The 19,562-nt window shown below is 37.8% G+C and overlaps 1 protein-coding gene across 1 annotated transcript; it reads left to right on the forward strand.

The window, feature by feature from the left end:
- The first annotated feature begins 373 nt into the window (after positions 1-373).
- Positions 374-3,737, forward strand: LOC134664696 (organic cation transporter protein-like). The gene is made up of 5 exons (XM_063521440.1): positions 374-786; positions 1,221-1,414; positions 1,942-2,155; positions 2,518-2,758; positions 3,273-3,737. Exons 1-5 carry the CDS (start codon positions 374-376, stop codon positions 3,690-3,692), a joined length of 1,482 nt encoding a protein of 493 aa, XP_063377510.1. The 3' UTR covers positions 3,693-3,737.
- The last annotated feature ends 15,825 nt before the right edge of the window (positions 3,738-19,562 follow it).

Below are 19,562 nucleotides of genomic sequence, written 5' to 3' on the forward strand. Positions count from 1 at the left end.
CATTAATCTGCTAGTTTTTATAGATAGGTATACTCCGGTCCATCAACCCGTATTGTTTGTGAAAAGAAATCGATTAAGCATAAACGGTCAATTAAATCATTAATTTTCTGACACAGTTCAGTTTCTTCTTATGCGGGTTCAGCCGTATCTAGTATAAAATACATATAAATGCGTCTGTAAAATACTTAAGTCGATTTGAAATCCTATGTTTATTGTACCAAGTGAAAGATAAATTAAAACAAATGACTATTCAAATAACGGCATCTGCAGTAAAACAAGTGTTACTTTGTGTTTTAATGTTGTTAATCGCACCTTCGTGATTGGTATTATTTATAATTATAATAAATATCTTCGAGTACGGCTACTTGAAATCATGGAGGTTGATAAACTGTACAATGAAGAACGTGATGAAACCGTAGATAATGAAAACGATGAAGACTATCTAGTGAAAGCTATTGGTGCTTTTGGCGCATGGCAAGCCAAAGTCTGCATCCTCGCCACGTTGACGAGATTTCTGGCAATGTGGAACATGTTGAACATAATGTTCCTGACCTATGACAACAAGTTCATTTGTGTGAAATTCAACGGGACACGTCTCAACGTGTCAACATCAACATGTTACGATAACTGTGTTGAGTACGAATTTGACGAAGGCATTTTCGTCAAAAGTTTTGTGTCGGAGTTTGAGCTGATTTGTGAAAAGGCCTGGATGGCTAGTTTTACGCAAACGATATTGATGTTCGGTTTGCTGTTCGGGGTTTATTTGTTTGGATGGCTCTCTGACAGGTAAATGATAAAAATTTTGATAAAATATGTGCCCTATCCACGAACGCCAAGTATTGCTCTGCCTAACTATTGGCGGAGTATGAAAATAACGGCTCGATTCGGAAAATGAATTAGATTTCTACTAGACTTCAACAAGTTACGATATGGATAATTTAAAGATATTTGTAAGATAGATATGTCAAATTTGACGTTTCCGCGATTCTGGAGGTCCTCTTGAACGATTTTGACAAGTTATGACTTAGATATCCATGTCACATCTAGTCGATATCTAATGTAGATCTAATTGATCTCTAAATCGTCTCTAGATCTTGTGATAAGTGATCTTCCTGTGCAACATTATTTTTCTTTCTTATATTATTCTTATGCCTTATTCGCTTTTTTACGTTTTTTATAATTTTTATCTTTACGAAATGAACTTTCAAACGTCATTTCAGATTTGGACGTCGCAAAGCGATCTTTTCCTCCGCGTTCCTTGTGGTGGTTCTGATGGTAGCTTCCAGCTTCGCCCCCGATTACTGGACGTTCTGTACCCTTCGGTTCTTTACCGGTGTTGCTACGGGCGGAGTGCTTATCGTGAGCATTGTCATGGTACTTGAGGTGGTGGGCCCACAACATAGGGAAGCCGCAGGTTTGTGTTTTTAACAAAGCAAATAAAAACGGGTATATCATATTTAATTTTTCAGGTTCATCGCCATGGAACCAATCAAGGTTCATACAAATATTTGAACAGAATTTTTTGGCAAGGCGTAAATTTTTAATATTTGTGAGTAATTTGTTATCGTTACGCATGTTTGTTTTGTTAAAAATATTATCTTTTTCTATTTCCGAGTCTTCCGAAGTTATTTCATTGACGCCATTATTCTACTGGACAATTAGAGTTAGATTAGGTATAAATTGAAACGGAGCCATGTTATCATGATTGGCTTATCTGCAGAGCAATAAGGTTCAATACCTTGTGAACGTCCAAAGTTTAGGTCTACAAAGCCTTATATTGAACCCTTATTCACATGAAAGGGTGCTCCTTTACTTTGAACTTGTGATACTTAGTTGACAAAATATTTTACTGTATGATACAAACTGGTCATAATTACCTACAGGAGAATCCGTAGTTAATCGTAATAACTTGAACGTATTGCAATCTTTTCTTATCTTCAGGTTGCGGAATCAACTTGCCTGATGGTCTCGCCGAAGCTTCCCTGGTCTCCTTCGTCCAGTTCTCGCCGACGTGGAGAATATACCTCCTCTCCATGAGCGGTGCGTCTGCCCTCATCATGATTTTTATTGTCTTGCTGCCTGAATCACCGCGGTGGCTCATGGCTAGAGGACGGTTGGATGAGGCGAAGGCATTGATGATGAAGGCAGCTAAATGGTGAGTTTTGTAAGGAAGATGGTGACAATTTTTCCTTAAATTTTGTACAAACATTGCTCTAAATTAAGTGTTAACATAAGATAGGGCTCCAATAATAAGAGTAATAAGTCAGGCTATATATCAAAATGAAGACGACAGCACCTTAGCAACTATTTGCATATACAATCAATTTCCAATTTACAATAGAATTTATAACTAAATTGAGATAATGCATATGACTAATTAATGTTGATAAAACGGGCTCCGAATTAAAAAAATTAAAAAAATCTAATATTTGAGTTAGAGTGGTAAAATAGTAGGTAAAAAACATTAAAAATAAGTAACTGCACGTATTTTTTTTTAATTAAACTGTTTCATTATAGTAATAACCTGGATCTTACGGCCACAGAAGAAAACATAAACAGCATCCTTTCGAGAGAATCCAAAGAAATTAAAACCACAACATATTGCGATCTGTTCAAAACGAAGAAGCTGTTTACTAGAACACTGTGTTCTGCGCTGGTGTGGACGATAGCTGGGATGGGATACTTCGGTATCACGCAATACTGCACGTTCTTGGGAACGAATGTGTTTGTCTCGGTCGTCATTATGGGATTGATGCAGGTAAGCTTACATATGATGTAAACAGCATCCTCCTAAGAAAATCCAAAGAAAAGAAGATTACAACGTATTGCGACCTGTTCAAAACGAAAAAGCTGTTCACTAGAACACTGTGTTCTACGCTAGTGTGGACCAAAGAGCATATAATCACTCCGTTGTGGACGATAGCTGAGATGCGGTGTACAAAGGGGATTTAATGTTTAAACAACAATTCTCTGATGGATTTTAAAAAGGAAAAGAATAAAAAATTATGCATTTGCTTAGCATGAATATCACCGATCACCCAAGGGATATTTAGTTGAATAACTTGGTACTTGGTAGTGACAGGGCCTACGAATCTGATGATCCAGGGCTAGGAGTTCGGTAAAGGGATTGTTTTGTGTGACGAGTGAGGATATTTTGTACCCGACTTAGATATTACAATAATATTTTCTAAGTATTTTAATAGACAGTCTTTAAGTGCCCACAACATTTTTGGATAATTTGTCCATTTTATTTATTTTCCTGTTTATTTCAGATACCTGCTGCTTTCATAGCAACCTGGCTGAACAAAGTTTACGGCAGAAAAGCAACTATTATAAGCAATCTATCCATCACAGGCCTTACCATGTTTCTTCTCATCTTCGCTTCCCCCGACCACTGGGCCGCTCTGACATTAGGAATTATCGGCCTCTGGACTGTGACCATAACCTTTAACGTTCTTTATGTATACGTGTCTGAATTATTCCCCACACCTTTAAGGAATATGGGCTACGGTGTGAGCTCATCAGGGGCTAAGATTGGAGCTATGGTAGCTCCTTTTATAGCAAATCTCAGCCCCCATTGGATACCGTCGTTAATATTTTCTGTATTGGCCTTTTTGGGGGCTAGCGTCTGTTGCGCTTTACCGGAAACTAAAGGAAGGGCGTTGGAAGATGAATTGGGACATGTGGATTGACAATTAATTAAGATTAAATTTTACTAGCTCAATATTTTGTACTTATAAACCGAAATTGGTACTAAAGAAAAAGTAACTAAGCCCTCCAGTGGTCAAGGCCAGATTCATTCAAACCAATCTCTTCAGCTTTCGCGGCTAACGCCATAACTTTTAACCAGGCGCGGATCCAGCCCTCAAAAAAGGTTGTGGTCACAGCCCCTCCAAAATCGGCCAAGTGCGAGTCGAGGGTACCTGATGATTCCCCGACCAATAAATTCGCAGAGGGATCGCAAGCGATTTATTTCAGTCTATACACACTTAGCGCCACTTGCACCATCCCACTAACCCGGGGTTGACCCGTTAAACCGTTAACCCAGTATCAAATTGTACTGGTAACCATGGTAACTCTAGGTTTAACCGGTTAACCCCGAGTTAGTGTGATGATGCAAGTGATGGCTCTTAGATAGATAACTACGCTAAAAAACTCCTTCGGCTGTAAATTAAAAGCTGGCAATAAGCTGGAAATAATTGCCCCTGTTAGTAAATAATCTATATTCTTGCAAATGTGTAATTAGGACTCTGTATTCAGCTGCGGTACCTACCCTAATGATTCTCCGACCAATTTTTAGCAGATTGTCTATTCGTGTTGTAACGTTTCGCCAAAAATGGTTTCGTAGAGTCAATTATTCGTAGATGTAACTTTTGGTAGACTCGTGATTCACATACGAGTATCATTCAGTTCGCTTCTGTATAAATTAGCAGACCAAACATATTATTAGAAGAATTTCATTTGGTAGAGTAATCTTTTCATCAAGCAACCTTCAGTCGAGTAACGTTTTATAACTTTTTTAAAGTTTTTGTCAAGTGGCACTCGATCACACTACATATAAGTATAAGTACATGTGGACGGTTTTACTTGTGGACACTGCCTGTAGGTATTTAAAGAACTACCAACGATCGTGAACTTAAAAAAAATGCATTTTCTTATATTACTTACAGTTATTACTTATTAACCATATTTATAAATGTACTGAGATTTTTTGGCTCTGAAAAAAAAATGTTAATAACTTGTAATTGTATAATAGTAGTTCGCCCCGAACTGTGAACTCGCGGTTCGCCAAAAAGATCAATTGCAATCTGGAGGTCGCGGGTTCAAACCCCGGCTCGTACCAATGAGTTTTTCGGAACTTATGTACGAAATATCATTTGATATTTACCAGTCGCTTTTCGGTGAAGGAAAAACATCGTGAGGAAACCGGACTAATCCCAATAAGGCCTAGTTTACCCTCTGGGTTGGAAGGTCAGACGGCAGTCGCTTTCGTAAAAACTAGTGCCTACGTCAAATCATGGGATTAGTTGTCAAGCGGACCCCAGGCTCTCTGAGCCGTGGCGAAATGCCGGGATAACGCGAGGAAGAAGAAGAAGAAGAACCTTTTTTATTAAGAATTGAATAAGGGATTATTTCTTTCATTGACACTTTTTTCCTAAAATCAAAAAATCATGAGGTCAAAAGAAGGAAAAGATGTAACATATGAGTTTAGGTCAATTTCGCCAAAAAAAAATTTTGTTTGTTTTTTTTTTATTTTTTTGAATGTATTTGTACATAAAAAGTAAATGCTATTGGTAAACTTGTCACTTAAAATGGAATTTTACTTTTTTTTTGTAAAACTTAGTTTTTGTAAAGTTTTACTTCAGTTACTTGTTACTTTTTGACATCTATCAATAAGGATATTTAGACTAAATCCCATAGTATCAACATCGCCATCAAAAAGGCGTTTCGCACTATGTAACAATATTTTTTGTTAATTGGTATTAACTCTGAAACTAGGCGAATTTCAAAAAAGTTTATAGGACATTTTTGTCTCTAAATATGATCAGGAATACGCTGTTAAAATTATTCGGTTTCCTCATGTTATAGCCTGACAACAGTTTATTTAACCCTGAAATAGTGTCGCTGCAAACAGCTTACGTATGGCAATAATGTGCGTACGTCATGTATAGTCGGGGTATTGGGCATTGGCTTCATGTTGATACTCGTATAATGTCAAAACATTTCTTACAGAGAATTCGGTTCGTTCAATAGGGGATTACTGCAATGTTCTGCCGCCAGAGTGCAGCACTACCGACTCAATAAATTCATAGACTGTTTATTGACAAATTTTCACAGACAATAAAATATGACATTGATGCATCAAGGCGGTTTGTTAACAAGGGCCTACCGGTAAACGCGAAAATCAAAATTTAGTTATCTGCCTCTTTATCGCTCGAATATGCAAGAGTGATAGAGAGATTAGAGATAACGAAATTTCGATTTTCTTGTTTCGCGGTAGGTCATGTGATTGACGTGACGTGTGATGTGTCAATGTGGTTTGGTTACTGTATATGCCACAAAGGTGCCACCTACGCAGAGCTTTGCCTAATATTCCCTATTTACCTATTCGTCGAAACCTGATTCTAAATATTTAATATTAAACCAAACAACTAACCAGTTCAATACAACCGCACTATAAAATGTCAATCCTGGTCATGTCAACAACCAACTTTAAAACATTGTTTATTGGAATGCTATATAATCCTTCGTCTTTTTTAAGCTGTAAGTATTTGATTGCATTCACTACAATTTTTTTCGCATCTTATATTTTTATTTGGCATTTTTTTGTAATAAAACCGTTTATATTTGAATATATTCGTAGATATTTTCAATTTGTTTACATCGGTGACATTCGATGACATCCAACGTTCGTTGTCAAAGAGTACTTGTTGCCAGTAAAAGAAATTAGTACCATTGAAAATCCGCAAAATGGCGAGGGTCAAATAAACTGTTGTCAGGCTTTACACCGTGTATAATAAATGAGTTTCGAACCCTAGGTAAAAACTTAGGTTTTTCGAATTTTGACAAGCTAATACATGAATATGGTGCATCATATAAAAAAAAATGAACATGACCTTTTTATTAAGGGTTTTTTAAGGATTATTTCTTTCATAGACACTTTTTTCCTAAAATGTATACTTTCCTCAAAAAATTAAAAAAACTGTGAACCGGGATATATTTCATGCAAAAAGGGGGGGTTGCGTCAGGGGGAGGGGAAGGGACGCTAGTGTGCGTAAAGCACCATACCCTAAGGTATCATACTACATTTTGACCGAATCAGTTCATCAAACGATAATTCTACGAAAAGTAAATCTGCGTATCGATCAACTGGCTACTCTGCGTACCTACTTATACCTAATGAAATTCTGGCAAAGCGTCTGCGATACAAAAATCGGCGTAATTCTACTCGGGGAATCAATAGGGCACCCTATTAGGGTTGTGGGCATGCCCACCGTGCCCACAACGGTGGATCCGCGCCTGCTTTTAACCACCTAGTTAAGGCGACACGGCATCCTTCCTAATTTATCGAGTATCTACATATATGTATAATCAAAAGGCTAGGTGCCTCTGACCAAATTCTTAAAGGCGAGCGAAATTTTTAATAAAATAATTTAATTTTTATCCAAGTTGTATGTTTGATTTCTTGTAACTGAAATGTCACTTGGTGTTTATTAGTTACGCTTAAAAAGAAGTAAACATATAAGTATAAACGTATTTAGGTTATTGACGTCTGACATTGGAGCGCAACAAATTATATTTAAAAAACAAAAATACGTCGTAAGTAACTTAAATAAAGTAGGTATTCCTCAAATAGGCACACTATGTAAAAAAAGGAAATCTGAACAAAAATTTGTAGTATAATTGTATTGTAATTTACAAATAAATCCATTCACAATAAAGTAACGCGGGTCACTATTATACATTGTGTTTTTTTATAATAATGCAAATTTAAGTTTGCATCGCAATTGAAAGTAAAATACGATAAAATTGTAACTCGGTTACTCTTGTCGTGAATTACAAATTTATGTAATAATGTAATAAACACGCGGTTATCGGTTATCTTTGATTTGGACTTATTTATTATTAATTATTTTCAACCGTATTGTTATTGTGATTAATAAGTTATGATGCAAGTCAAGGGCACTAATCTTTCGTTATCAATATGACCCGACTCAGTGCAATTACTGGCAGAGATAGCAGAGTTGCGTCTAGAGTGATGATGATGAGCTCAAAATAAATATTTTGCAGGCCCAAAAACATTGATAAAATTATTGGCGGCGTTTGTATATCGAAGCGCTGGTGGCCTAGCGGTAAGAGCGTGCGACTTTCAATCCGGAGGTCGCAGGTTCAAACTCCGGCTCGTACCAATGAGTTTTTCGGAACTTTTCGGTGAAGGAAAACATCGTGAGGAAACCGGACGAACTAGTCCCAATAAGGCCTAGTTTACCCTCTGGGTTGGAAGGTCAGCAGTCGCTTTCTTAAAAACTGGTGCCTACGTCAATTCTTGGGTTTAGTTGTCAAGCGGACCCCAGGCTCCCATGAGCCGTGGCAAAATGGCGGGATAACGCGAGGAAGAAGAGAAGAGTTTGTATATCGAAGCTAAAGGAAAATATTTTGAAGATAATGCGTTTTGTTTTAGAGTTACACTAAGACATGCCTGCATCTATTTTGATAGCACACGCAGTGCAAGTGTTATTTTAAACATAAAACTTCTATGAAATTATGACGTATAAATAAACACTTGCACTGCGTATGCTATCACAATCGTTGAAGACTTTTCTTGGTCTAACTCTAGTTAAATCAGTCATTATTTAATTTAGTTTTTAATATTAATTTAATAATTAATCCAAAAAAGAAACGTACTAATAACAGCATAGGTAACAATCATTCATCAATCATTTAGTTTAGGTAGTTTAATTGTTTAATGATATTTTGTTAAGGTACTCGTAATAATTTAAAAAAATCCTATAACTGTTTTAACCGTATTTTTCGGCCATCTAAGAGATGTAATAAATCTAATCAATCGAACTAAATACTTAAATCGTACAAAGCTTTTCCAGATATTTTTTTAGGGTTCCGTACCCAAAGGGTAAAACGGGACCCTATGACTATGACTCTGCTGTCCGTCCGTCCGTCCGTCTGTCACCAGGCTGTATCTCACGAACCGTATGATAGCTAGACAGTTGAAATTTTCACAGATGATGTATTTCTGTTGCCGCTATTTTAACAACAAATACTAAAAACAGAATAAAATAAAGATTTAAGTGGGGCTCACATACAACAAACATGATTTTTGACCGAAGTTAAGCAACGTCGGGCGGGGTCAGTACTTGGATGGGTGACCGTTTTCTTTTTGCCTTTTTTTGCATTATGGTACGGAACCCTTCGTGCGCGAGTCCGACTCGCACTTGCCCGGTTTTTTAAATTTGTTCTTTAGATAACGATATACTTACTCAACGCCTAACATCTGTCATAAATCACACTTGAACTGAAACGAGATTAGATCTACAGCGTTATTTATAGTCACGCCATTATCAGCCTATTTAGATAGGCGAAGGTCAAGGGACAGAGAATTTATGGCGAGAAATATTGATAGATAAGACATAACCGCTGCCGATCTCGATAAGTGTCACGGAAACTAAGGGCCGATACATACAGACTGCAATTTGTATGGGAACTGCACGCCAACTGCAACGTCGGCGTGCAGTTCCCTTACAAGTTGCAGTCGGGTTGCAGTCCGTCTATAACGCCCCTAAATATGGTGGATGACTGTTTCTACATACAAACGTGGGGTTTTTATCGTAAACATTTAGATAACATAAACATAAATCGTGAAATAAAAGTTAAACCCATAAAGATAACACCATATAAATCATACAACATCTGGTTGACTTTTGACCTTTCTCCAGAAAAGTTATCGATTATTGACAACTACTGCCCGCGACTTCCTCTGCGTGGTATGATGATGATGATGACGATGATAATTATGACGGTTGATAAAAACTATCATTTTGTCCTTCCTCGGGCCTCAAACTATCTCTGTTCATCTAAACCGATTTAGCGATTTAAGTATGAAGATGTAACAGACAGACGGCTTTACCAAAATATCGTCACTACCTACTTAAAAAAATCTCGTATACCTACTACTCAAAGTTAAAACGCAGTAATTAACTCTGTATGCATCCCATACGTAATTAAAAACGTTACATATTATTTTCTTAAACTGTTTAATAGACGACAACGGTTCCACTCACTTAAATTTTTAGTCGCTATTGGCGACAATGTTTCGGGCCCGTCGGGAGTCCTTCCTCAGGCTCGAGTGCTCGCGGCGGCTGCACGAAGTTTGATTTCGACGCCACATATCATTTTGTGCAATTTACAAGCTACCGCCACTTCATCTCTTCCCATGTCTATTATATCCCATTACATTATACTTTTGAAGAGACATGGACTGGACATGTGGCATTCAATAAATCCGTGTAGCACATCCTGATTGGCTGTAATGTCGCGATCAAGGAGGCCGCGCCCCTCGACGTGTCAATTGCGTCAAACGGCGGTCCGTTTGTTATATTTGTGGCGACAAATTGTGGCTGGTCATTTACTATGTTGCAGAAAAGTAATAAAAAAAACTTTGGGAGCATCGAGGCGTATTCTGATTGATCAATAACAGGATTTATCAATTTATGGGTTATGATTTATTAATTACTAGTGACCCGCCCCGGCTTCGCACGGGTTATCAAATTATACACCTAAGCCTTCCTCAAGAATCACTCTATTGATAGGTGAAAACCGGATGACAATCCGTCCGCAAGACAGACGCGGCTGGGGACTTTTTTTTATAAGGTGTAGTGATAGTGACAGTGATGATAGTGATTAGTATCAAAAGTCATATTTCTTCAACCAGAAACGTCACTTATTCAGAACCTGTCATTAAAAATTCTATTTTGTGACAAAAACATCATTATTTATTTATCATTCTCTGTATTTCGTTGATTGTTCAGGGGGCCTAGAGGGGCCATTTTTAGAAAATGCCAAACGAAACTTACTTTTCGATTGGTGTTTATCGTTTAAACGATTGGCTACTAAGGTTCCAGTTAACGGTGCCGTTGGGATTCAGATCATCAATGTTGATGCTAGTTTTGACATTTGGGGCAGCAATACAGTCGGCAGCAAAGCAGTCTGAATCCGAACGGTACCTTAGGTTGATTTCGGCATCGCAACGTCGCGTGCGGCCGAAACACATTACCCCCTTTTTCGTAACCTACGCCTTAAACTGTCAACAAGCGGCCATAATAATCGCTTTATATGCGCCACGCAGTTTTATAGTCCTCGATAGAATTAAATTGGCCGCGGGGGCCATAAATAACTGGCTAGGAAAAGTTGTGGACGTTTATAGCTAATTCTTGATTCGATTGTTGTTGATCGTGGAGTTATTGGGTTCTACGCACTAATGGAAGGCGCACGCACGCACGCACGCACGCACGTACGCACGCACGCACGCACGCACGCACGCACGCACGCACGCACGCACGCACGCACACACGCACGCACGCACGCACACACGCGCACACACGCGCACACTATATGTATAATTTATATCATTGTGGAAATGCCACTACGATACGATCCTATATTTTTATTGGATATTGACGTTTATAATGACACTACTAACCTCTGTCACTGCAAAGACTAAACACTAATAATAATTATGTAACACCTCTGGAGTTGCAGGCGTCCATAGGCTACGGTGGTCGGTGACTGCTTACCATTAGACGTGCCGTGTGCTCGTTTGCCTCCGATGTGGTATAAAAAAAATTTTTTTTCACGCCACCTATTCGGAAAAGAGCTTTTTCTTCCCTGCTAGGAGGGATCAAAGTGGCACTTTCCCTCCCTGCTAGGACGGATCAAAGTAACACTTTTCTCTTCAAGCACACTATTTTTTACATTTTTTTGCACATTATTTTTTTAGCTTAAATAATCTGTTTAAGCATCAAATTGTGTCAACACTGAGATTTTTATATTTTCCTCATAGTTGAAGTGAAAAGCAGTATGTGTCACACCGCCATGGGAAATTGCAGAGAATATTTCCGATCGAAAGAATATTCTCGGAAAGATTACGGTAATATTACCAAAAATGGCAATTTACTTAATAACTTTGTTTTTATATATGGGAATCGAATTTTTCGTAATAACGAAAGATTTACATATTCCAAAGTACTTTATCCTCGCGCCAAGAGCCATTACTTTAAACATGATTCAAACGTAAATTTCCATAAGTTACCGTAAATTACCGTAAGTTCTCTTAAATTGCATAGAAATTTCCTAGGGAATTTTTGTTAAGTGTCTGGAACCTTTAAATTTAGTGAAGAAAATAAAAGATTTACGCATTATTATTACATTACATGTTATTACACTGTTCCACATTACGCAATTATTTCTTAGAAAGTTGGTAAATTTGTTTTTAGCGTCTTTCCGACGCCAACATTTTGTTATTTTCCAAATAACGCACGCAAGGTTTAAGTGAAATAAAACAAAAAATGTTATAATTTAACATTTTTGTAATTATATGATATAAAATAAATCAACAATTAGTACAAAATTGTTACAAATTCTGAAAAGTATAAAAATCAACAAAGATCTAAAATAGACTACAATTTAAAGTTTTTACATCAGTAATGTACAATAAATAAAAAGAAATAAGTAATAATATAATATTAATCAACATTGTAAAAAAATCAACAATTTTACCCAAAATATACATTTTTTCTTATATTTATCATGCCGAAACTTAAGAACTTATCAATCAATAAAATTGTAGTAAGTCTTTATTGTTCATTTTGAAATGATTAATGAATTATCGTCAATCATAAATAAACCTACAATTATAATAATATATGAATCAATATGATAAAAATATATTTCCTACAACGTAACTCAACTTGAAACAATATTGCAGATATTTACCAGGCCAAACATAATAAACTTAAGAGATAATCATAAAAATGACAATTATTTCCATATTTAATGTACAAAGATATAGAAAGAGATTAATTTGCAAAAATCAATAATGGATTATCTACAAAAACATGTTATAATATTTTTTAAAGGGGATTTCCCACTATGTATCAATAGCTTGGCTTATAATTAGTTGATATCATTAGTTTCATTATCGTTGCCGACTTCTGCATCTGAATCAGAAAAATCAGATGAATCATCACTAGACATATCAAAATCGTCGCTCGATTCTGATAGTACTTGCTCTTGGTCCGTTGATGAGAATGAAGAAGTGGACGGTGAATCTCTTTCTGGTTTATTCATTAAGCGCCAATTGTACGATATTAATGTTATTTTACCCGCCCTCGCTGTCGTCAATTTGTTGCGTTTTTTCGTGTGAATATTTGCAAATGTAGAAAAAGACCTTTCTACTGCAGCAGAAGTAGCAGGAACTGTTAAAATTTTCTGAGCAATTTTCCCGAGCTTGGTCTGAGCATAAAAACTGTTCCACCAGGATATCGGAGACATTTTATCTGCCACGTTTATAGTGAATTGGCGACTCCATAAGCCTTCCTCGTTTTTGTATTCTGAAAGTTCACTGAACATTTCAGTCACAGGGCTTCCATCATTGAGTTCAAATATTTTCATGATGACTTCGCAACCATCCATGTGTTCAGAGCTCGTTAAATCACGACCCTTATTAGTAGGGTCTAAAATGCACGCTGCAAAATGGACTGGTTTAAGAGCGGTTTCTTTCCTTTGTTCAAACTTCGTTTTAAGAGTTTCCAGGGAATTGTTGTTCAGGATTTCCTGGACTAAATCACTCTGCAGATTTGCACTGATTTCTAAGAAACATTGATGTATCTTGTGAACAGAATAGTAATTTCCTTCGAGTGTTATTATCCATTTGGTAATAGGTTCAAAGAAATCTCGTATCTGTTTGGTTTCTAGCCAGAAAGCCTCATCGAGTATCAGTTGTCTGTAATTTTGCGTGAATAATACATTGACTTCGCTTTCATTGACGACCATGTTTTGCAGGACAACTTTGGACGTGATGAACTTGTCCAAACAATGGCTGTAGCTTGCCCATCTGGTCTTCACAGGCAGTTGAAGACTGACTATCAAATTTTTCTCTTTTGATATTTCATGGAAGCTGGCGGTCAGAAGATGTGACTTTTTGATGGTTTTAATTATCCTTTTTATTTTCGACAGAAATTTTGCAATACTTTTGATTTTCAAAATGTCTGACACAAGCAAGTGCAACGTGTGGGCTAAACATCCGTTCCACAATACATTTGGATACTTTTCTTCAAGTAGCAAGCCACATCTCTTCATATTTGCCGCATTATCGGTGACAATGGCTGTAAATTTCGCAGGTCCCAAATCTTCAATAACTGTCGTTAATACAGACATTAAATAGTCGCCTGTTTGACGATTGGCTTTCGTTTCTACAAAAGAATGGAAGTACGGCTTTGGAGTGAAAATAATAATATTCAGAATACCTTCGTTTCTGACGTTTGACCAGCCATCTACAGCCAAATGAAGAACCTCTGAATTATTTATTGTGGTTTCTATATGGTCCTTTGTCACGTTGTACTCAGAGTCAAGAAGGACTGTTGATAGACGTTTTCGGCCAGGCGGCGTGTATTCCCGATTGAGTTTATTCAATGCTATTACCCAAAGAGGATGTTCGAGCATTGAGAGCGGCGAACCAGACACATATATCGCACGTGCAATAGCAGTGTCTATTTCTTCTTTTTCTGCGTGTTCATTTTCAATATGTAAGGCCACTGACTCAGGCTGTGTTTCAATTCGGTTTGCTGCTTTAAACAATGCTTTTACGTTGTCTGGGGCTTTTTTGCATGTTAATATGTGATTTTTCATCCTTGTAGCATTCACTGCACGGTATTTTAAGTCACAAAATTTGCACTCGTGGACATCTTTTCCTTGTTCTTCTTTTTTTCGAAAATATTGATGAATAACTGACTTTGGTTTCATGGTGAACCATTCGGTTACAAACTTACTCAAGTCACAATATCGCGATAACAAATTTACTATTTGCTAAGATGTTTTTGCCACGGTAGTTAAAACAGAACTGAAGTAACATTCAGTTTAACCCTTTTGTTTTATCCTTATCTATCCCTAGCGTGGGATTTTTGACTAGGTACCTGCGCGTACCTGACTCCCGAGCGCTTGACCCGTGCCGTGCATGACTCAAAATATTTAGGTACATATACTATTATTACTTTTATGAAACTAGACTAGACCAAACACTTTTTTAACTCTCTTACAAATCTATATGTAGTAAATACCCAGTTTTATTTTAGTTTGCATGGTGAATTGGTCGGTAATTTACGAGAATTTATAGTAATTCATTCGGAATCTATTATTTAGTTCAGTAATGATATTTTCCTGTTGTCTTATAACTTTAGAAGCCATTTGTATAATAAAATGTACTTTGACCATCAAAAAACATAAATTTCCATATCTTTCCCATCACGAGAATATTACGGAAATATTCTTGGTAAATTACGTTACCGAAAGTTTCCCATAACGGAAACTTTCCGGTCGCCCATCACTAGGTCACACGGTATCAAAATTATTTCGTCTTGGGCATTAACACTTGAGTCCCTTATTAGGCTCAGGATTCTACAATAGAATCCCTCACTACTTTCGGGATTCTATTGTAGAATCCATCGCTTCATTCAGGATTCAATGTAGGCCCTTGACGGAAATATATTATTTTGATCCCTTGTAACACAAACTACTGTGTATTTGCAATTTGTGTTGTGGCAATAAATTATTTTTCTTCTTCTTCATCAAAGTCTGTCCGGTTGATCCAACTCAAGAGCGCTTTCCAGTAGTACCTTGTACTTTAACTCCCCGTTTAAACCGGCGATATGAGAGCCTCGCACGTAGCCACGGGTACAATGCCGTAATTTGTACTTTATTTATGTCGTAGTGGTTGTTTGAATACAGTCCGCGGTATGTCGGCGTAACATGGTTAGTTACGCTTAATAACGTAGGGTAACGTATCGCGTCATTTTAAATATCGATTTTGTATTGCAAGATGCAATGCAATGCTGGGAGTATTGTAACAAAGCGAGTACCTACAGTCAGTAACTAAGATATAATGCCGCAGAGGAATTTGGTGTATTGTAACGCCCACAATTTGATACTCTTCTGAAAACTACACCGGAGCTGATTTTGGGCATAATAAGTTATAACCAGAGCGGCTACCGCGAAAACCGAAATTCGCAAATTGCGGGGATCTTTCTCTTTTACTCCAACGAAGGCGTAATTAGAATGACAGAGAAAAATCCCCGCATTTTGCGAACTTAGATTTTCGCGGTTATAGCCCAGCAAGGTGGTGGTACTAGTGCTCGACATGCTAATGCCCAATAGATGACACCCTGCTGTCACCTCTGTTGACAATGACTTAAGTAGACATGTACTGGGACCGCGAGCACCAGTACCTACCACCACGTGACCACCATCTTATATTTAATTCATCAGCATCCCTCACCTTCGGGTATACACAAGTGGTATTTCAAATTTTATTTATGTGTATGGATAGTCATACCAACAACTAAGTAGATACCTTGCCAGCGAAAGCAGAATGGTATAAAATATTAAGTAAAGGCTCATTGCAGCATACTGTGGTGACCACAGGCCCTAGGTAGGTACCTATTAGGTAGAAGTAATTCGCTAGAGCCTGGCTAAAAAACACGAACCACTTACGTTTGCTATTGCAATTGCTTCTCAAGAATAAGCGAGTTAAATACTCAGGGGACCATTATAAATTTATTACGCAATCACCAAGATTTTTTAAGTGGCAGACTTTATTCAGTACCAACAAACAATACAATACAAATAGTCTTTATTGCAACAACTCGATACAGAAAACAATACAACGAATAGACACAGCATCATAAACAAAAATGCTAAAAAGTGTAAAAATGGGCTGACAAACATGGCTAGATGGTCACATTACGCTGGTCTCTAAGATCAGGTTGCTATAAAACTTGTCCGAAGGGAACACGGTGGGTCCGAGCGTCGCGTAAGCGCTGCAATTTGTCCGACGGCGGACCATCGCCCGATGAAGCCACAAATCCGAATAGATCGGCCGATAACTGCAGGCACTAGCATGGCACATCACGTCACGCTAAAGAGATCGGATCGGATCGGAGCTGATCGGAAGTTCCAATGTAAGACGTTTTGACTTGAGTCTCTCGCTGTAGATAGGTATTGAAAAATCTACTCTACAATTCAGTTCAATTTATCTTTATTGCAGTAACAAATTATCTATATATTACATTAAAATCACAAACATAGTTAAAATAACAATAAATAGGTACATTTAAAAAAATATTAAAATATTAAAATTAAATTGAAGTTTCAGAAAAAGTCTGTGCGGAATGAGAAGAGTTGTAGAATGTATGGACTCCCTTACATTCCACGACTCTTCTAGTTCCGCACGGACTCTATGCTACTTTGCTGTCGCTACAAAACTATTTTACAAAATCATGCTAGGATCGCCAAGGAATCTGCGACGACGAGAAATGACGGGGATTAGCCACGTGTGATCGCAGCCCAAGGGCCAGTCTTGAGACTAGATTTGAGAATCAGATGCAGACTGGACAGCATTGCTGGGCCGATTTTTATTTTGTTGTCGTTTTTAGGGTTTCATACCTCAAAAGGAACAAACAGAAACCCTTATATGAACACTTTGTCGACCGTCCGTCTGTCTGTCAAAACCCTTTATCTAGGGAATACGTGGAGGTATCCAGTTGAAATTAAAACTGTATACTCAGGTCTACTCTACAAGTCTACAGTCCCTTGAAGCTGTGAAAAAATCAAACTTCTAACTTAAAACAAAGGTACGGCTGTTTATGCCGTACCTTTGTTTAAAAAACGTATATTTAGACACTCTCAAGGGAATAAAAATTCATAGGGTACTTTCCGTTGACCTTAGAACGACGAAAGGCTAGTAATATCTTCTCGATCTCTCGAACAAGTTTGAACAAGATATCGAACTTTACCTATAGGATGGACCCTATTGTGTTGCCATCATACCTACATGGCATGGCACGTCTATTGCTAAACATCAGTATTCTCTGGCGATAGCGAATCGCTATGATTGATACCTCGTCCCATGGTCGACAATTTACCTTATCTTCCATGGTATCGGTATCTGGTATGTAATTGGCATGGTTACGGGTACCCAGTGTTTTAGCTTCGCGATTGGCTGGTGATTAAGATAGGTATGAATTACAGAAAGTACTTGGGGTGAATTATGATTTATGATGGATGGGTGAGGTAATTTGATAGGTAAGGTGTTAAGGTACCTTTCCGATTAAGACTACACCGGTCAGCATTTATATCTGGATTTATGACATTTGTGGCACAATGCAGTCGGCAGTAATGTCGCGCTGCAATAGTGCTGCATGGTGTAATCTGAACCCGAATGGTACCTTTACGGTCAAGGGTTAAACTGGTGAAGTAAGGAATAATATTAAAGCATTTAAAAGTTATAAGTAGGTATTTCTAAGATGATATTTAAAAATTATCGGCATGGCAGTTAAATATTAGCCCACACACAATGTTAGAGATTATCACTTAAAATTCAAAATGCTGTAACCCGCCCTAGGATAACTTGCCTTGAACTACAATAATAATTAGCTTGACTTGACTTAAACTTGAATTACAGGTAATAACAGGAATCCTTCTCTTTAGGGGTGGCAAGAAAACTGTAGCCACCTAATAATTACGCCCAACAAATAACTCTTATCAACGAGGTCGGTCATGATACCTCTCGTGATGGCGCGCTCGGCCATCAAAACAAACCAACCTCAGTGAAACTGCTGTATTCGATCTTCGAGATATTCACAAGAGACGACACGTACTAGATCCATTCTAGATACATTATAGTTTAGATATCAACTAGTTCTCTTTTGCAGCGCAATTCAGGCAATCAATGTCACTTTCACGTTGAATAGAGTAAGATATCTATTAGATGTGAATTGAATCTCTATGTCCTGTAGAAATCGTTCAAGAGTATCTCCAGAATCGCGCAAATATCAAATTTGACAAGTTAGATCTTAAACATATCTTGGTGATGTCTAAGAGATATCTAATAGATGTCTATTTCAAAATCCGAATCGGAACCAAACACTGACTACGGACGCAACACCATCTTAGTATGCGAACCCGCACGTAATCCCCGGTGGTCTCAATGTATCTGCGTTTAGGAATGGTATCAAAACTGTACTATCGGTTACAAAACCTTACCTAACCTCAGTCGGAGCCAGGTAACAAGCTTTGTTTTGATCTGAAAATTTAAATGAAAATTACTTTAGAGCTTGCAATAGGTAATCGAAATTAAACTTTCGTTAGACATATTTTAAATTATATCTACTCACTTTAGTCGCTATTGCCGACATGTTTCGGGCCCGTCGGGGTCCTTCCTCAGCCTCGAGGCAACCGAAATATGTCGCCAATAGCGACTAAAAATACAAGTGAGTGTTACCGTTGTGACATAAATATTTTATGACTTCGATTTAATTAAAATAAACCAATAAGTAGCTTCAACTATAGCTACAGCCTAATCAAATCAATAATCCCGCGCAGAAGGACATGACACCTCTTTCATGGCTCCTCTACACGATGTGCCAACGCCGGCCACTCCAAGGGACGCATTTATAATGCGTTAGAGGGAGCAAGTGATATTCTCATTCTACCGCATGGCTGCGTGCCTTGGAGTGGCCGGGGCTGGCCCATCGTGTAGAGGAGCCATCAATGACATCTTCAGGCATCAAAACATACGGATAACCTCGGGAGAGCGGACATAACACCTACTTACCTCTTTAGTATGCGCACAGCGCGCGCCGCCCGGTGGTCTCATCTGTATGCGCGTGCGACGCATGCCTCGTTAGTGGGCTTGTTTAGTTTTGATTTTAGGCTTTGCTGTTTCCTATGCGTCTAGGGAGGTAAAAGTTTAGTAGAGTCAGACCATGAATAGTCTG

Source organism: Cydia fagiglandana, chromosome 5, assembly GCF_963556715.1.
Source record: "Cydia fagiglandana chromosome 5, ilCydFagi1.1, whole genome shotgun sequence".
NCBI lineage: Eukaryota > Metazoa > Arthropoda > Insecta > Lepidoptera > Tortricidae > Cydia > Cydia fagiglandana.

Bases quoted from the DNA above. Each gene is read 5' to 3' on its own strand.
- LOC134664696 (XM_063521440.1), top strand. From the start codon at position 374: ATGGAGGTTGATAAACTGTACAATGAAGAACGTGATGAAACCGTAGAT. The intron at 787-1,220 runs GTAAATGATAAA...ACGTCATTTCAG, and splicing joins TTTGGATGGCTCTCTGACAG to ATTTGGACGTCGCAAAGCGA. The intron at 2,156-2,517 runs GTGAGTTTTGTA...GTTTCATTATAG, and splicing joins ATGATGAAGGCAGCTAAATG to TAATAACCTGGATCTTACGG.